Source organism: Manis javanica, chromosome 17 (genome assembly GCF_040802235.1).
Source record: "Manis javanica isolate MJ-LG chromosome 17, MJ_LKY, whole genome shotgun sequence".
NCBI lineage: Eukaryota > Metazoa > Chordata > Mammalia > Pholidota > Manidae > Manis > Manis javanica.
This window is the reverse complement of record NC_133172.1, coordinates 59,520,707-59,541,264: the sequence shown is the minus strand read 5'-3', so window position 1 is coordinate 59,541,264 and position 20,558 is coordinate 59,520,707. Positions and strand designations below refer to the sequence as shown.

Sequence of the window (20,558 nt, the reverse complement as noted above, 5' to 3'; positions counted from 1 at the left end):
GTATATATGTCATTTACTCAGAGCTCAAAGTGAAGTTTGGAAACCCATCATCAAATAACATTAATTCATATAAATAACTACCATTTACTGAGCAGTAACTGTACCTATATACCTTCTATTTACCTTCAAGCATCTCACTGCATGCTTGCCTTTTAGAAGAAATGGAAGATCAGAGAAGTTAAGTTACTACCCCCAGGTCACAGAGCTCATAAGGGTGAGAGCTGGCATTTAATCCAAGCGTCCAAGCCCCCAGAGCTGGGAGACTGCCTGCTACAGAGCCCATGAGGACCAGAGCTGGGGGGTGGGGGTGTAACAAGCACGTGCCCAGCCTGCTAGGCTCCCAGCGATGCTGGCTCCTCCCCAGGAAGAGCCTGGAGCTGGTGGGAGCAGACGCTGAAGAAGCGCTGATCACAGACACAGTTGGTGTCATGGTCACGGGGGGGGGGGGCGGGGGGGGCGGGAGACCGCTTCAGCAAACGGGGGGACTGGGGAAAATAGTCCTCCGTGGCCTCAGAGAACTTGGGCAGCTCCCGCAACATCACGAAGCCTGCTTGTTGCCTTTTTAAATGCTCGGTAAAATCAGACCTGACCCACTTTTAAATGTCTTAAGGTCAGATACTCAGGTGACATGTAGACGGAGTCTCGGTGCTCTGGAGTGGTAAGGATAAAAATATTGGGATTTTTGTGCTCCGTTCACCAATGACTTCCTAAAGGTTTGCAAATTCCCTAAAGCTGCCCGTGTCTCCCTGAGCCCCTGCCTGTGGCCGGCATTGGTGCTCCTACCTCAAGCCGGTCTTCGTTCCTGAAAACTCCTGCCCAAGACAAGCAGGCTGTCAGAGGGTGCAACCCACGCGAGGGATTCCGGAATCAGTCCCTCCGCGCTCAGTACTGCTGGGTGCTCACAAAGCAGCTTCCTGCCTTCTTGTAAACTGGGTTTGTATCTAAAGTAACAGGGACCATCTTCCTGAAATTTACCGGTGTGCCTTTCTCTCCCAATTTTCCCAGTTGAGCAGGAGGATCCCTCATTCTTCTGCTGGAGGCATCTTTAGCCTTAGGGGGGATTAGGATGTTGAATCACGAATGCAAAGAGAGCGAAAGATTCATTATTCAGCCTAAAGACTTAAGTGAAACAAAAGTCTTGAAAGCCAGGCCTTGCTGAGAGAGAGAAGGCTTTCCAACCCGCAAACATTTTGCTGTAAGCCTTAGGCAGAACGAACTCAGGAATCCAGGGAGACGTCCCACCCAGCCTGGGTGCAGGAGACGGAACATGGCTGCCCAGGTGGACGGGAAGGTTCCCTGGGTCTCAAAGTCTGGCATCTGAGCCTGACTCCGCAGCCATTATGCTACAGAACTTATTTTAAAAGTCTGTTTATTTGTAAGCATTTTACTCTACCTTACTTCCTATGAGCTCAGCAGAATGAGAAAAAAGAACAAAGAAAAATAGCTATGGTTTTCCCTTTTTTTAAGAAGAAAGCCAGGTTTGAATCCCAGGCTCAGGCCTTTCCTCGTCCTACATGAGAGCAGCAAGGCGGATTTCTTTGCACGCTGAAGCTACTGACGCTTCTAAAAAATGGGTGGGGAGGAGGTGGTAATGCTTCTCCGTTTAAGGAGGATTGAATGAACAATTTTTAGACCCAGAAGGTTTTTGATTCTGAGGTATGCCCTCAGGCCTCCTGGGCATTTTCGTATTTTAAAGGTCCTACAGTCAAAAGATGAACACCCAGCATTTCCCAATGTGATTTCAAGACATTTATTGTCCCATTGTGCACTCCTGTATCAACAGGGTTCCAGGGACAGATGTTTGGGAAATGCTGAGTTAAGAAAAATAAAAGCTTCCATGTCCTGAGAGCTGAGACCAACCACATCAGTCTGACATAATAGCTATCAAGACCAGCAACGGACAGCGCCTGTGTCAACTGGACTTAATTGCCCCCAGAAACCTTCACCCAAGAAAGATAAGACTCTGAACCAGTAAAAAGTTCACTGTTTCTTTCAGGAAATTTGTGAAGATCAATTTAGCTTAAGGAACAGCCCACCCTCCTAAACAAATAGCTCATTTGTCAAAAAATAACTTACTTATAAGATTTACCTAAAGACCTTGCTATGCTTCCCAATACTAAATAAGAATGTCATGAACTCTACCTGTTGCCAGTTTCCTACCTGAAATCACAAGAGGCTGGACCCTCAGCACCAAACCCTATAAATATCCGCTCTGACTTCCACCTTCTGAAACATTGCTTCTTTCAGGTGGAGTTCCTTACACAAGTGAGCTTTGATAAACATACCTGCACTTTATTAGCATGCCCTCCATGTGTCAGTGGACGTTGGGAGTGACCCCTGGGCCACATCCCCGTGGGGGTCCACCTGACGACCTTGGCTACCCCTAACTGAAGCCCTCTCTATTCTTAGCCTCAACACCTCCCTCCGTGCCAGGAACGTGAGGCTGAATCCCTTTCATAGCCTGATAGATCCCCCCTCACCCTTTCTTTCTGTTTTTAATGCAACAAACTTCCTTCCACTTGAAAATGCAGTGCTAACTATATTCCTTGGAGGTTTTGACTCCTATTTTGAACTGTTTTTCAAGTACTAATTATTTCTTTCATGTTGTGCAGAATCAATGTTTCCTTATTTGGAATCCCTCCCTTGCCCCCATGGATTTAATGTATACATATGAAAATTAAAACCAATTTTAGCTAAAAATAGATCCTCTGGGAGGTCTCCGGAATTAGCTGACACACACAGTTAGGAGGAAACTGGATGGCTGACAACTGTTTGGGCTCCAGATGGAAATGAAATAGGCCGGTGCCGTGGTTGGCCACTTTTCAGGGGTGCCCCGCCAAGACACCATTCACCAAGTTACTCACAAGTAGGAACAGGCTTGTTGGGGGTGTCAGGAATCTGGAGTCTGAGCTGCCATCACACTCTGCTATCCCCAGAAGCAGCTGGGATGTGAAGAGGCCAACTGAATGTTTTAGCAGGACTGAGGTCTGCAACTTTTTAAAAGAATATTCTCTTAAGTACACTCTGCAATTCTGAAATTCAAGAGGCTCAGCATTCCGAGGATTTTCCTAACTCATTTGGCAGCGAAACCCAACCTGAACTGACATCACGGTATTTGCTGTCCTTATTTGTCCTGCTTAGGGTTAATAATTCATGTGTTTTGCTGCAAAAATACCTGTTTTATTACAGGCTTCTGCCCAGATCCCCCTGGTGGAGTTTGTAATATACAGCATATGCACTTTATTAGCTTCATAAATTCCAAAACGCGTCTGGATCTAAGGCTGGGAAGAATCACTTCAGAAATGCTTTTCAGGGAGGATCCTTTCAACATGTAGCTGGAACAGACCAAAGATGAGAAAGCAGTATGTGCGTATAAGGGGGCGGGGCTAAGGGCAGCATGCCCCCAGAACATGAAAAGGGAGGCTTAGGGGAGGGAGGAAGGACATGCGTTCTGCTTCAGAGAGGCGGGGCTTTACCTCACCTTTGGTAGAAACTGGCGCTGCCCCTGCCAGTAGCATCATTCTGGCCTTCATCTTTCAAATGACAAAAGCAGCCAGCCTGTGCATGGAGCTTGCATGCAGCAGGCACCGTCCTAACACTTGTGCATGTGTTCTCTTGGTTAATCTGCACAATGCTGCGTAACCTCCATTTTACATATAAGGAAACTGAGAAACAAGGGGTTGCGTGACTGCAAATACCTCCCCGTTGTAAGTGATGGAGGCAAGCAGTCCAACTGAGGTGCCCACAGTGACAGCCCGTGAGGCTCTCAGGACACCCTGGTTTGTTCTCAAGCATAGGAGCACTTCAGTGGGAGGAAAGTGGACATGGCTTTTGGAATGGAGAGGACATGCAGAGTCACGCAGTCAGTGTACGCTTCCCACCACGGGCACGTTTTTTTGGGACACTGTATCCTTCAATACGCTTTTATGGCCTAATCTATAAAATGGGATTTATAATTCTGTTTTACAGGGCAGCTGATGCGATTAAATGGATAAAATGGTATCTTCTTTTCTGGGTCAGAACATCTCAACCGAGAAGCCTGTCCTTAGGGTTTTCGCGTTAATTGGTCCCTCTGCCTAAATGTTTGCCCATCCAATCTTCACCTGGCCGAGCCCTTGCAGTTCAGGTCTCAGCTTCTCAGGGGAAATTTCTCTGGCTTCCCATCCTCCAACAGCCTTCCAGAAATCTCTATCACATGGCCTTTTCATGTCCTTCACTGCTTATCATCAGCTCTGCACGCACCGTTCTCCTGCTGTTCATTTCTATCGTGTCTGTCTCTCTCCACAAGAATGAAAGCTCCAAAATAGGAGACATCTTTCATGATCGGGTTCAAAGTTTTACCCCTTGGACGCTTTACAGGGTCTGGCGTAAGGTGGGTGACGGTGCTGTGTTTCTTAAGTAATTGACTAAGCAAGGGGTAGGGTCCCCATGCAGGCCCTTTCTCCCCTAGATTCTATCTCCGCAAGGAGAATGTGACTTTGGTCAAATACAGAAAGTGCTTGAGGATATTTTGACTGGCAAGTATTTGAACCTCTTGCCCTTTTGCTTTCAAGCCAACAAAAATTTCCATGAAAATTAAGATAAAAAGGGCAGACAGAGGGCATTCCAATTATTAGAATGTGTGTTGATTTGATCTGATATAGGATAGAAAGATCTTCTGCTTTCTCAAAATATTTAAAGCCATGCTAATCTTTCCCAATTTATGTTTATGATGCCTTCCTTACCCATTAAACACCCCAGTTCACGTGGTTCTAATAACCTTAAATTAGGAGATGCTCTTGTAACATCCATATGTTCCTGTGTTCTTAATTTCTTGAAGAAAAACAGAAATCCAGGAAATTTATACCAGCTCCAGAACTGTGTGACTGAAGACACTCAACAGGTTGAAGAGTAAGACCATCTGGCAGCGCCTAGACTTTGACAGTCTTAATTAGACAATCTGCTCACCAGCATCACCAGTGAGAAACCAGGCATGATGACTGTTCTCGTCCCCTGCCACCTAAGAGACAGCTCCATTTGCATGTGCACTGGGTTCAAAACATTTTTATGCATGGAACACAGCCTTCAGTCATAGAAGGTTAGTACTGAGAGGGACCTCAGCAACGAACACCCTCCTGGCGTACTCTCTTGCGTTTGCCAGCCCAGCCACACTCCTTTCCTTTGGGGAACAGCATCTCCATTTCCCCAGGCCTGGCCAATAGGGACACCAAATCTTCCTGGACACTGGGATTGGTTCAGGGACCAGCACATGACCCAAGCTGGCCCAAGAGAGTTAGTCAGGAGATGTTTGCTGGAACATTTAGAAAAGATATGCTCTGAATTGTCAGCTGCAATAATAAAAAGCTGGAACTGCTGGTGGCCACCCTAGAGGGAACACCTCTGAGAGTCAGGAATAAAGCTGAACTGGAAAGCAGAGCGAGGGAATGAAGAGGGATGTTGGTTACATCATCAGAGCATCAAGACCCAGGCTTTCCTAAAGCCATCTCAGACCTTGAGATTTTTAAACATGTGAGGGATAATCTTGCATATTTTTGCTGAAGCCAGTTGGAGTTGGGTTACTTTGGATTACAATGAAAACAGCCCTAATACACCCTCATTCTACAAGTGGGGAAACAGACAGCCAGAGAGGAAAACAGTCGTAACAAGTCAGCGTTCAAGCTTCCAGAGACTCTCCGGCTTCTGCATTACCTTCAGAAAACTTCTCTTCTAAACGTCTTCCGCAGTCTAGAGCTTTGGAGTTCTCTGGGACTCTGCTCGGACTCTCTTCTCCCCTTATTTCATATTTGGGCACGCCCCAATTGTGCTGCCCTCTTCCCTGCCCATCTCTCGTGTGATCTGTCCCCTGACCACCTCATCTCAGAACTTCTGAAATGGCCCCAGGCCAGCCTGAGCCCTCCTCACTCTCCTGTCTCACCTGCTTCCTGTTCTGAGCTTCTGGAGAGCCAGCCATGCTGAACACAGGGCTCCCCTCTCACACCTTAGCTACACTGGCAATTCAAAGCACTGAAAATAGATGCCCACGGTCAGTTAATGCCAGGTAGCTCGCGTTCTTCCATCTCTTAGCACTTCCACCGCGTCCTTGACCGCCAGCAGCGGCCACTGTCAAGACAGCAATGGTTTGATCAAAACAACATGGGCGTCTGGTTTTGGGGGCATATCATTATAACCAAACACTAGTATTGGGAGTGATGGCAGCTTCATGAGTGAATTTAGATGCCTAAAATGGGCAGGCAGAATAAGAAACAAAGACTGGATGACAAGCAGACAGCGGAGACTGGAAGGCCACAGGGAAGCCCTCAGCTACTATTGTTGCTACACTGCTTCCGGCAGCTAATGTTTACCACAGACCGGCCAGCTCGCAGCCCTCTGCATAGACCGACATTTAATCCTCACAACAACCTACTTAGGTTGCAGCCATTATCATATTAATTTTTCAAATAAGGAAACTGAGGCACAATGGGTTTTCTTTTTTTTTTTATTAGTTTTATTTTGGTATCATTAATCTACAATTACATGAAGGGCATTATGTTTACTAGGCTCCCCCCTTCACCAAGTCCCCCCCACATACCCGTTTACAGTCACTGTCCATCAACATAGTAAGATGCTGTAAAATCACTGCTTGTCTTCTCTGTGTTGCGCAGCCCTCCCCATGCCCCCCCCACGCTATACAAATTAATCATAATGCCCCCTTTCTTTTTTCCCGCCCTTATCTCTCCCTTCCCACCCGTCCTCCCCAGTCCCTTTCCCTTTGGTAACTGTTAGTCCATTCTTGGGTTCTGTGATTCTGCTGCTGTTCTGTTCCTTCAGTTTTCTTTTGTTGTTATACTCCACATATGAGTGAAATCATGTGGTACTTGTCTTTCTCCGCCTGGCTTATTTCACTGAGCATAATACCCTCTAGCTCCATCCATGTTGTTGCAAATGGCAGGATCTGTTTTTTTCTTATAGCTGAGTAGTATTCCATTGTGTATATGTACCACATCTTCTTTATCCATTCATCTACTGATGGACATTTAGGTTGCTTCCATATCTTGGCTATTGCAAATAGTGCAGCAATAAATATAGGTGTGCATCTGTCTTTTTCAAACTGGAGTGCTGCATCCTTAGGGTAAATTCCTAGAAGTGGAATTCCTGGGTCAAATGGTATTTCTATTTTGAGCATTTTGAGGAACCTCCATACTGTTTTCCACAATGGTTGAACTAATTTACATTCCCACCAGCAGTGTAGGAGGGTTCCCCTTTCTCCACAACCTCACCAACATTTGTTGTTGTTTGTCTTTTGGATGGTGGCGATCCTTACTGGTGTGAGGTGATATCTCATTGTGGTTTTAATTTGCATTTCTCTGATGACAAGCGATGTGGAGCATCTTTTCATGCGCCTGTTGGCCATCTGAATTTCTTCTTTAGAGAACTGCCTATTCAGCTCCTCTGCCCATTTTTTAATTGGATTATTTGCTTTTTGTTTGTTGAGGTGTGTGAGCTCTTTATATATTTTGGATGTCAACCCTTTGTCGGATCTGTCATTTATGAATATATTCTCCCATACTGTAGGGTACCTTTTTGTTTTATTGATGGTGTCCTTTGCTGTACAGAAGCTTTTCAGCTTGATATAGTCCCATTTGTTCATTTTGCTTTTGTTTCCCTTGCCAGGGGAGATATGTTCAAGAAGAGGTCACTCATGTTTAGTTTATGTCTAAGAGATATTTGCCTATGTTTTTTTCTAAGAGTTTTATGGTTTCATGACTTACATTCAAGTCTTTGATCCATTTTGAATTTACTTTTGTGTATGGGGTTAGACAGTGATCCAGTTTCATTCTCTTACATGTAGCTGTCCAGTTTTACCAGCACCATCTGTTGAAGAGACTGTCATTTCTCCATTGTATGTCCATGGCCCCTTTATCAAATATTAGTTGACCATATATGTTTGGGTTAATGTTTGGAGTCTCTATTCTGTTCCATTGGTCTGTGGCTCTGTTCTTGTGCCAGTACCAAATTGTCTTGATTACTGTGGCTTTGTAGTAGAGCTTGAAGTTGGGCAGTGAGATCCCCCCCCCCACTTTATTCTTCCTTCTTAGGATTGCTTTAGCTATGTGGGGTCTTTGGTGTTTCCATATGAATTTTTGAACTATTTGTTCCAGTTCATTGAAGAATGCTGTTGGTAATTTGATAGGCATTGCATCGAATCTGTATATTGCTTTGGGCAGGATGGCCATTTTGACGATATTAATTCTTCCTAGCCACGAGCATGGGATGAGTTTCCATTTGTTAGTGTCCTCTTTAATTTCTCTTTAGAGTGTCTTATAGTTTTCAGGGTATAGGTCTTTCACTTCCTTGGTTACGTTTATTCCTAGGTATTTTATTCTTTTTGATGCTATTGTGAATGGAATTGTCTTCGTGATTTCTCTTTCTATTAGTTTATTGTTAGTGTATAGGAAAGCCACAGATTTCTGTGTGTTAATTCTGTATCCTGCAACTTTGCTGTATTCCAATATCAGTTCTAGTAGTTTTGGAGTGGAGTCTTAAGGGTTTTTTATGTACAATATCATATCATCTGCAAATAGTGACAGTTTAACTTCTTCTTTACCAATCTGGATTCCTTGTATTTCTTTGTTTTGTCTGATTGCTGTGGCTAGGACCTCCAGTACTATGTTGAATAACAGTGGGGAGAGTGGGCATCCCTGTCTTGTTCCAGATCTCAGAGGAAAAGCTTTCAGCTTCTCGCTGTTCAGTATGATGTTGGCTGTGCGTTTATGATATATGGCCTTTATTATGTTGAGGTACTTGCCCTCTATTCCCATTTTGCTGAGAGTTTTTATCATGAATGGATGTTGAATTTTGTCGAATGCTTTCTCAGCATCTATGGAGATGATCATGTGGTTTTTGTCCTTCTTTTTGTTGATGTGGTGGATGATGTTGATGGATTTTCAAATGTACCATCCTTGCATCACTGGGATGAATCCCACTTGGTCATGGTGTATGATCCTTTTGATGTATTTTTGAATTCAGTTCGCCAATATTTTGTTGAGTGTTTTTGCATCTACATTCATCAGGGATATTGGTCTGTAGTTTTCTTTTTTGGTGGGGTCTTTGCCTGGTTTTGATATTAGGGTGATGTTGGCTTCATAGGATGAGTTTCTTTCTTTCTTTTTTTTTTTTTTTAATCCTGTACTTTGCCCAGGTTACTTAGCTGATAATGGCCTGACCTTGGGCTTGAACCCAGCTAGCCTACCTCTGGGGTCTGTATGCTACAGGTCCAATATTGTCCATAAGTTATGAAATTCTCAATGTTGACACCAAATTCCTTTCATTAAACACTTCAGTCTGCCATACTGAGCAGCCAGACGGGACCTTTCTGTGGGGCAAATTTAGCCCAAGGGCTGACAGCGCGATTCCTGTGGTCTATTTATTCCTTCCAATTCTACTTTTGCCAAGAGAGCCCCACCTGCATCCGCACCCCCCACCTCCTCCAGCCTCTCACTGTGTTATTCCATGTTTCCCAGTCTTTACAGTACGGCGTAGGACCCACATCCTATGGAGGGACATCAACATTTTATTATATCCCTTCCTAATGTAAATGTATCCTTTTAAATCTGCAGTTACTTTCACTTTGTCACTTTACATTTATGAAATGAGGTAGTTAGTATAATGCATATGTGAGGATCCCAGCAAGTATTAATTGACTGATTACTAGATTGCTACAAATATGTTGGGGGGAGAGGGCAAACCTATACAAATAAGATTCTACTGGACTCTGTTTACACATAGGAAAGACTCTCATTAATAGAAATAGAGCCACATTCTGACCCAAGATATAGTTATCTTCATAGTGATGGAGTGAATTAAGGGATGCCAGAGTAATTTTCCCTGGTATACATAACAGCTTGAAACTACCTTATTCAGATGTATCCAGGCTGCAGTACAAGTGATGTTAAATAATTTCACTAATCAGTTAATCAATCTCTGAGCCTCAGAGTAAATATTAGTTACTAGTGCAAAGAACAACCAAAAAACAGAGAGGAAATTTAAATTGATTGTTTTTAATCATCAAAATAAAAAAAAAAGAACTTAGAAAGTTCTTAAGGATAGAAAATATAGACAGACAAAAGCCCAAGTCAGCCTGAACTCAGGAAACAGGCATTTTTCCACCTGCCAGGTTGGAAAGTTCATCCATTTATTATCACCCAAATGAAATCTTTTCAGCAGGGTCAAAAGGGCCTTTGTTTTGACATTTAATTCACTGGCGATGTATTTCCTGTGTTAGGATGCAAAAACACCTCTCACATTGCCTTTTCATTAATTGCCTTCATTTTTCAAGTTCCCTGTTTGATTTATAGCCAATTAAAAACACCCTCAAAAGCCATGACTCACGTATGTTAAGCACAAATATGATTAATGTGACACCATGCACTCCATGGGCGACCTGGCTGCCAGCCAAGGTCAATGTCAAGGTGGATGACCAAATGGAACTCATAGGGTGGGCAGAACACCAGGAGAACAGAGTCATGGGCAATATGGCACCGGATCCATCCAAAACAAGGAAAAAGGGGTACTTCTCCATATTTCAGAGGGAGAATAAAGTTGACTATGAAAGAAAAGGTACACTGCAGTGACAGTTCTCTCTTTATCTCATCCAGGATGATGAAAGCAAATGAGAAAATTAAGTGCCAACTTCCCTTGATATGTCACCACCAACATCAACAAAAACAGCAAGCCAGTCGACCTGAGAACTCTGGATAAGAGCCAGGGCATTGGAACCCCGGGTTCGAATCTTCCCACCACCAATTAGGAGTGATAGCTCTTGGGTAAACTGCTTCACATCACCCAGACATAGTATCCTCCCTTGTGAAAAGAGCACAGGAGAGCATGTTTTCCCCTAAGAGCTGCTATGATGCTCATGGGGAACCTCCACACTCAGAGCCTAGCAATGCCATGCACTAGTCAGCACTGGTGGGTCCTCTAAAAATCTCAGCATCTGTTCTTAACATATACACACTTGTTACATTTTCAAGAAACACTCTCTGGTCTTCCTGTCAGAAGAGGCATACAGTCCTTCAGGGGGTGTCTCTTAAGTGTTAGCTCTGTCTGTCCAGAAAACGTGAACATATAGAAGCTTCAGAGGAGGATCAGAAAAGCCACGAGCAAAAATAGTAACATCAACCTAATGCCTCACATGGTGATTTCCCAACAAGATGAGGTGAACAGGGAAGGATGTGGGTCTATGTTTTACAAAACAAAATGTATTCAAAGGCCTGCCTTCTCTTCTGTAATTAGTCCTTCCTTTGTGTTGTTTCTTGGTGCCAAGTGACCTTTTAAGAGAGAATTCTGGCCAAAGTAAATGGTAGTATTGTCCTTCTAGCTTGGTTGTTCGCTTGCTTTTTCTTTTCCCAGATCCAAACTTAGGAAAATGTTTAAAAATACACTTTCATCATTCCAAGATTTCAGAAGAATTTCTACTGGTCCATGAAGTTCAAATCCTAGAATCACTGTTTTGGATGTTTCTTCATCTCTTCAGATTGATTTTTAATGTCCATGATTTATCTCCTTAAGAAGCTAAGTTTGGATGGTCATTCTAAGGAAATAGAACCTTTCTAAGGTCTATGAATAACAATAATAATAATATAATAATAACAATGGCAATAAGGATAGTAATAACAATAACAACTGCCATTTATTCATAACTGTTCTAAACATTTTCCCATCAACTCTTGCATCAACTCTAGAGGTGAGGACTGCCATTATCCTTCTTAGAGAGATGAGCTAGTTCAAACTGAGAGGATTCAAGTAACCCACTCAGGGTCACACAGCCAACATGTGACTTCATGTGCTTGAACCTTAGTCAATGTGTTTAAGACTATATGATCTTCACCACAAGACTATGATCACCAGGAAGGTGCAGGTGGAGCCCATCCTGTTAGAACCAGCAGAAGGGAAGGTCCCTCCTTGGGGGGGTTTCTAAGAAGCAGCCGACTCTGCCCAGTGGGAAGCACCCCCTGATAATAACTACAAGAAGCAGTCACAGGTGATGACCTCGCTCAGTCGCAGGAATGGCAGCTCAGTCCTCTGCCCCTGTGGACCCGAGTCACTCCGAGACAGCTGCCTCCTTGCTGCTCCCTTTTTGAGAAGTCCCTTTCTGACCCGGTCACACTGCTTTGTTAGGATCAAGCTAGAGACGGCGAGCGCGCCCTCATATGCATGCGTTCCTCTGCATTTCGTGGCCCCTCTTGCAGTCATGTTGGCTCCATGACTAGGTCCGGCTGAAAGAGATGACACATGGCCCTTTGGAGCTAAACATGGGTAAGCATCTGGGATGCCTTCCCCACACTTCTTCTTATCCCCCTTTCTGCCAGCTCAGTGACTTAAGAGTGACTAGAGGACACAAGGTGGCAGGACCAAGCTGGAAGCACCCTGGGGCCTCAAGCCCCTGCCTGGATGGCAGCCACCTGGAGGAGAGTTACCTGGGCAACAGCCCAACCTGCACCCACACGACCTGAACAAGAAATCCGCCTCCGTCGGCAGGCCATGGGTTGTCTGATGCCCAGCCTATGCTGACCGATACAGCTTCCTTACTGAAAATGTGATCACGTGGTTGTGTTTTAGGTGAACTCAGGTATAGCAATTTCTGTGTGTGTGTCTATCTGTGTGTTTACGTGCGTGTGGCCTAAGAGGATTGATCCGTGAAGGATGGACATGCTGACCTGATAGTGGCTCGGTGGCCAGTGGGGCACCATTGCTGGACACTGGAGGTTGGAGATGTCTCCCACCACTAAAGCCTGGAGGGCCATCAGGATGGTTTTCCCCAGTGAATCTGAGGATCACAGATCCCTCCTTAATGTCAGGAAGGTCTATCTGAGCTGAAAGGGACAGGGCAGAATATTTTGTTCTGTAATTTTGCAAAACACAAGATACTCAGGGGCTTATCACTTGGTCTTCTTGCACCTCAGCTGGGGGGCTGACCAGTTATTTTTCTGGAGCCTGGGTGTCATCTGGGAGGCTGTAACTAGGGTCAATATTCAAATCTCATGGTGCTCAGATGGTGACCACCAGAATCACATGATTTTCATGCTGCAGGAGAAGTAAGCACCCCAGCCAAAGGAAAATCACTGCAATGAGAACTCGGGGTGTCAGAGGCCTTGAGGAGCCCCCTGCCACAGCCCCTCACAGATTCCTTCCTGAGTCCAAAGACCTTGAATGGGTGTCTCCTGTCTGAGTTTCACCTTCTAAGCTGTCTTCCCCATTCATCTCATACATCTCAAAGAAAACGGGAATAACCATATCTTTCCAATTTGCCTTTCAAGACTGAGATGAAGCCAGGAAACTTTGGTCCAAGTTACATGAGTTGGGGGCTTTGCATCACATGTAAAAGACAGAATGAAAGGGCTCCCCTGATTTCTACATTAGGAGAAATAGTGGGACACCAGGTTTTGATCCTAGAAGCTTGTTGAGAAATGGCCTTTTAAAGACGAAAGGAAGTCTAGTCAGTGGAAAGGAGAGTAGAATAAAGAGTTATTTAGATGTGAAGAAAATAAAAGGCTTTAGAACAACTGAGGGAAAGATGTGTCAGAGTGAACAGTGAATAAAATATTAGGGAAATAAAAGGAGTGGAGGTGACCATCAGTAACGGTTAAGGTAGGAAAAGATAAGTCATTGAGAAATGAGCAGAAAGATGAAAAAGGATAAAAGGAAATGTTACAGTCTGAACAAAGAGAGCAGGAAGCCGTGGACAGAATAAACATTCCCTGTAACCTGCTGAAAGCGGAACACAGCATTGGTTGAATCTAAGTCTGAGGTATGAGCAGATATACTATGTCTGTCAGGCAAAGAGACAGCACTTTCCGACAAGTTTACGGAATGGTGAGAAGACGTCGATTGATTGAGTATGCTGTGTCCACACCTTCTGCAAAACAAAACCCACGGTGACTGGGAGCCAAAACTGTTAAACAGCGCAAAGGTGAAGGGAAAACAGAAAACACAAATGCCTTGAGTGGAGCTCAAGATAATGTTACTAACCTGGTTTATTTTGAACCTTTGTTATTACCTAGAATATCAGCATATATGTATATGTCACTAAAATAGCCCTAACCATTTCCTGGACATTTGAAATGTAACCTCAAATATCTAAATAGTTTTAAACTTTCTGGTTCTGTTTGATTCTGAATTGTCACCCGGATGTTAGCTTGAGTCAATATTGTCTTCCTTCTGAGAGTGCCCACCGCCCCCTGATTTCTTGGTTAATTGTATTTTTCAGAGAGAGAGAGAAGGGTCCTGTGCTGAACTGTAAGGAAACGCATGGAAGAAACAGAGACGGAGAAGAGGGGGAGGGCGGGAGGGAAGTGGGGAGACGGAAAGTGGCAGCTGGTTAGGGGAAAAGTCCATTCAATATTTGGGCTTTCTTTTCTCTTAGAAGTGGAATGAGGGTAATATATTGCTAATACGTCTGGAAATCTAGATTTTCCCAACCAGTATTCTATGGGAATTCTTGAGTATGGAGAATTTCATTCTTCATTTGGGCATAATTAACCCTATTCACAGGGTCTATCCTGGTAACAGCCGACGGTCATCGCTTTGAGATGAACTCAAAAATACCTGAGCAGATCTGCTCCTTGGATTTACTTGTTACCCTAGTCAGATGTTTGGAGCCACAGTTGCACTGAGAGCGGGGCTAGTCAGATTTTGCTGATCCAGCAATTCACGCACTGATTTATACATAAAATTTCAAGTTATCTAAAAATTCCATGTCACTGATTTTTCCAATGCTATCTTTGATAATCAACCCAGTTCCATTTAGCATTTACTAGCTTACACAGAACCAACAATCAGAACCTCCTTAATTACTGAGGGGATTAAAATAAAAAAACACAGACAGAAACAGAAATGTGATACTGGAATGTACAGTCTGGTCTAGTTTAAATTAAAAAGATCCCCCAAAGTATGATTGTTCCCAGCTTCTCAGCGGTGAATTAAAAGCTGTTTGGTGCCATGAAGATCACAGAAGCAATCACATTTACGGGCCTGCTTTGCATACCAACTCCACTAATTTCCATACTCAGGGTGGCTTCACATTTCCACACATGCTAATATAGATGCCGCTTGGGATAATCACTTGGAAAAAAAGAGAAAAGGAAAAGAGAGAGATGAGACAAGAGGAGTGGAGAGCCAGGAAAATGGTTCTCTGAAACAAGTTCTGTTTGAAATATATTGATTCTGATAAATAGGAGAATCAAAAGATAAATGAGAGTTCCTGCTGGCCTGACCCAGGAGTGACACCCTGGAATCAAATGAACATGGAATCACATCTTGGAATTCACTTATTGTGCCCGTCCTGCCCCTTGTCATTACAGACTCTAATTATTGAAATGATGCCATTGGTGTAACTGCATCAGGATGTGCGTGGACTGTCACCTCGCAGGGCTCCCTGGATGCTCAACACTGCATCTTCGTTACTGTGTTCCCTTTCAACTCTTAAAATGTGTTCCAGCCTCACAGAACAATCCAATCAAGGAGGCTGTTTTGTCTCCTTTCTTTAAACGTGCCAGCCACCTAGCACCGGAAGAAGGAACGTATTAGTCTGGAAGGCGAACCTGAGACTGTAAGGGCAAATGGACAATGATCTTCCCTAAAGGGACCTTAGAGCGTCTGACCAAATTAAACCACTGTTTTCGTATACTTCATTCCCAAATGTGAAAGAATGGTGCTCAAGAGCCTACAAATAAATGGTTATTTGTCTACCATCAATTTCAATTCCACTGCGCCAGAACTATGCGTGTTACTCATTTAGCAATGCACTCCATGCCCCCATAAAGATGAAACAATATAATATTAGCATTAAAAAGGAAGAGTTATAACTACAGATCTGAGGGGAGCATTTTTAAGGAAATTTATTGGAATTTGGGAGGATTTGAATTTAATCCAAAGAACATCCAGGAGAGTTTTTGACTTTTTCAAAAGACCACATTATTAGTCTTAAAAATATAAATTTTGCATTTCTGAGCCTCAAGCTTCTGCCCTTAGCATTATTTTGATCTACTGCTATGAATGAGAAATCCAGGTAGAACAGAGACTCATAGGAAGGCAATGGTTTTGCTCTCAGGGAACTTCCCAGAGGAAATGGATTTCATGTCTTCTGCACAGAGCAGTTCTCACTTTGGAGATCGGCAGTCCCCTTTCCTGGAGTGGTGGGAAAATGCTCTCTGATGATAAAATACTAAAAAGGGAAAGGCCCAGCTCTATTCAAATCTAAGCTGACAAAGTACTAATTCAAGACCTTCCGGCCTAGGTCAGGCAGTGACATAAGAAAAGTAATCAGAGAACACTTGGTTTAGGGAATACCACATCCTGAGACACATTCTTAGACACTGGCAAAATCAAATATGAGAATGGGCCAAAAGCATTCTCAAGCGACATTGCTTACAGTTTAGAACCTCCTGGTCCTCGATGAAGGCAGCTGGCTGATTGACATGATACACTTTCTGCTGGAATCCAGGAGTGCACTCCAAACCTTCTGCAGCTCTCAGTGGCAGCACCTGAGAAAACCAAAACCATCAATATTTAACAGCAGCTCGTGTGTTTGCCCTGCTAACTTCCACCAGATCTGTGGCTTTTAGAAATGAGCTGAGGTTTTAATTTCATTTTCCAAATGAAGAGGTAAGTTGATACTTGTCCTGTGGCTGCCAGCAGTTCCTTCTGGCAGAAGGAGAGCTGGAAAACCCGCAAATGGGAACAGTTGCTGCAGTTTTTGTTAAGTTGCAGTTAAAGAAAGAACTTCGTCAGATTTTTACACCTGCTAAGAATCTCACCATGGTTTGCATGTGTGAAATATCTTTACAGAAATTGCCAATTTCATATGACGCCTGAGCTAAAACCAACTTCACTTTCAGAGATGCAAAGGGGCCCTGTCATCTACAAAGATGAGGAGACGATATAATGGAACTATTCCACTGGAAGTTATCTCTAAAAGGAATGCACACTAGACCTTCCCAGTCCAATACGGCAGCCATGAAAGACACGTGGCTTCTGAGCACTTAAAAGGTAGCTGAGCTGAACGTGTCAGCAAAAAATAGGTGCTGGATTTTGAACACTAAATACAAAAACTAATATGAAGTCAACTATTGAATTAATGATTTATATATGGATTACATGTTGAAATGATAATATGCTACAGATTGGACTAAATAGATACATTATCAAAATTAATTTTCACCTTATCTTTTTACTTTTGTAAGTTTGGCTATAGATAATTTAAAATTAATGATTGTTTCCTAAAGATCAGTTTTGCCTTTGCAAATCCTTGGGGCAGTTGATCTAGGAGTCAAAAATTCAGGTTACATGTTTGGAACATAAAAGTATGTGATACACTCCCGTGTCACTATGTGACACAGGGTGATTTCGTAAGGTAAGAAATAGTTGTAGGCTTAGTAGGCAAAGACTGTAAGTCCTGTGAGCATAGATAACCTTTCTTTCCCCCACCTTTTATACCAAGTACCTACCACATGCACTAGCACAGAAAAGATGCTCCATAGTACTTATGATGTTGACATTCTTCAGCTTTTACTGTGTGGCAAGTACTGTGCTAAGTTTGTCATATGCATTATCTCGTTAGTCTTCACAACAGCCTGATGATGTATTTGATCAATTATAAGATACATTGTACAGACAGGGGCCTGACTGACATTCTGGAGAGAGTAACACATCTGCCCAACATGGTCTGGTTAGGTGGGTGGAGCCAGGATTTGAATCCAGGTTTAAGCATCCTCTGACTGGAGATGCAGTCAGGCTCCGCCCACACCCCACAGGCCTTCCTCGTCATGGGTGGGACTTTATTTTTTTGCCTGAGATACTTCTCCCAACCTGTAGAAGGCTGCTTTATCGGAGCACAGCACTAGCAGACAGTGCTCACAAATCCACATCCCCAGGAGCAGCCCTTGACCGTAACTGATGAGAACTGGGGCACAAATACTCCAGCTCCCTCACCCCTCACGTGCACTACCTCACGGGCAAGCGCCCTACTTCCCATTTCCCACTTGGAAGTGAGCTCAGGCTGCCCGCCCAGTATCTGGCTTGATGATTCGCCTTCCACTGGCTTCCTTCTCTTTCTTGGCTCATTTCCTCATTGCCTGTTGGTACTTTTCTGACACCACCCTCCAGACAAAACTACTCACCCTCAAACCTGTGACTCAATGTCTTCTTCTTGGGGAACCAAACGCTGGTGCCAGAACACAAACTCTTAACCACTGCATACAGGATGCTGAAGAAAACTCATTACATCCCTACCAGTGCTCTCAAAGGAGGGCACGAAAGGCTGGAAGCTGTGGGACCAGGGCCTCTCTCTAAATATCAGTCTTTGAAATGCACTGAACCCCAAGGAATGAGAGCAAAGAATCAATCTCCAGAGGTTCATGGTGTGACTGGCCTCAGACACATCAGAGAAATTGAATTGGGAGAGTCATCACCCTGGCTGACTTCATCTTTCTAGAATCAAAGGGGAAGGATGCCGTGGTCCCCTATCTCAGCGGTTGTGCTTGTAAAGCTTTCCCCTTGCCTTGAGAGCAGGCTCTGGGCAGATGGCTTCTGAGGCAATCATAATGCTGATGTCCCAAGTGGTACACAGAGAATGCAGTTTCAGGACTTGGAATATTTGCTGGAAATTTTGCAAGCAGAAAATCTATAACTAACCAACACGAATTCAGTTAAATAGCAAATGGTCAAAGGCTGCCTCCAGGCACCCTGTGTCTACAATTATATGTTAACCTTCTAATCAGCTAATTCTACCCTCAAATCCAGGGCCAGTAGACCAGGCATCCCATAGGAACTGAGGGAAATGACATTTCCCTAGCGGGTCCTAAGCATATGAGTCCAGAACTGACTGGAAGTGCAGGTGAGCCAAGCCCCCATTCCCCATTCTCATCTCTCCACAGCTCAGGCGCTGTCCTGATTCCTCGGCAGGCTCTATTCAGATTCCTCTGGAGTCACAAGGAAAAATAAACCCTTTCTAACTGCTGGCCCTCAGGAAGGCTGAGGGGTGAAAGGACTCCCAGAGGCTCAGCTTTGGTTTTGTAGACTCTTGGGTCACTCCATTCACCAGTCAAAATGCAGGTTAAATGCTTTGTACTATGAAAGCACGCAGCACCCTCCTGGGCAAGGTGTGACTCAGCAAGTAGAGAACAGCCAAATGATTCATTTGGCCACTCCTCTTGGGCTCATTCATTCACTTATTTCCAAATGTATATTAAAATCCTGGGATCCATGAGCATTTTGCTAGGGGCTGTCCTGGAGCTTAGAGAGGCACTATAATGCAGTGCTTAAAACACCGACTCCATAGTCATTTTATGTGGTTCAAATCTTAGCTCCTTCCTTTACTGACTGAGTGACTTGGCACTTTTCAGGGTTGCCCTGTGTCTCAGTTTTCTCATTTTGGAAAAATGAGATGTACATCGGAAGGAGCTGGGTGGATTCAGTGGGGTTGCTCATGTGGAGCAGTTGGAGCAATGCTGCCGAGAGTAAGTAGGCAGGAAGTGCTAACTGTTCATGCAGACTAGATGAGGTGACAGGCATTAACACATCACAAGTGAATTAACTGATCAACTAAAATCAAATTTTACCTTGAGTTTATAGGTCTCTTAGAGGGCATGCAAAAGCTAGGAGACAGAGAACCTAATTTCATTGGGGGGTCAGGAAAAGCAAACCCACCGAAGGGACATTTTTGCTAGCATCTCAAAGCAGGGTCAGAACTAGCTAGGTAAATGGAGAGGAATATAGGCTCATCTTTTTAAGTAACACACTCTTTGGTTTCATGTAAATTCCTTCATGCCTATTTGGGTTTTGAGTAATACATCTCTGAAATTAAAAAACTGCATTTCAAAAAGAATCCAGACTAATTTAGGGTTTTCCAAAAGCTGAATGTCTGATTGGACAGTAGTGGTAGAATATTCTAGTTACTTCTATTGTCTCCTGACTTTCTGGCAGAACTTAAGCAGTCTCTGTGCAGGAACTTGTCATGAATAGCCACTCTTCAATTTCAAGTGCACTGAGTTTGGTGTGATGGGCTCTGAAGAAACAGCCCTCACTGCTTTGAAAGTGAATACTTGGACTTTGCTTCAAAACTAGATAAGCCCATCTTCAGATGTCACTCCTTCGAATGTACTTCCTGGACACACTTCTCCCTAAATCTTCTTTAACATTTCTAGAATATATGCTATGAGCAACATTACAAATTTATCTTTAATGCCACGGCAATAATAGTCTTCCTGTATGATTTTTTGTTCATTTATGCATTAGCTTGCACCTCATAAACAACAGGCGACTGATACACCTTTGAAAGCTCAGCAATGGCCAAATTTTATGACCACCGAAGGATTTCTATTATTTGAAAATTACAATCAGCCTGCTCATGAAAGCAGATTCATGTTCAGACTAACTATAAACACAGGAGAAAACCACACTGGCTCTGTATGAATCTCTGTTCACCAGCTGCCATTCACCAACTATAACCTCTGACAAACAACCGTCTGTGTCTCAGTCTCCTCAGACAGAAAACTGGAACAGCAATAGCATCTTACAGGTTA

General features: G+C 43.7%; 1 protein-coding gene across 2 annotated transcripts in view; it reads right to left on the bottom strand.

Annotated features, from left to right (window-relative positions):
* CDH13 (cadherin 13) overlaps positions 1 to 20,558 on the bottom strand; it is a 919,293-nt gene that overhangs the window by 701,815 nt on the left and 196,920 nt on the right. For both annotated transcript variants that reach the window (XM_073226070.1, XM_036993860.2), the window contains exon 2: positions 16,409 to 16,520. In XM_073226070.1, the coding sequence (XP_073082171.1) occupies positions 16,409 to 16,520 (112 nt within the window). The remainder of the gene's footprint in view (positions 1 to 16,408; positions 16,521 to 20,558) is intronic.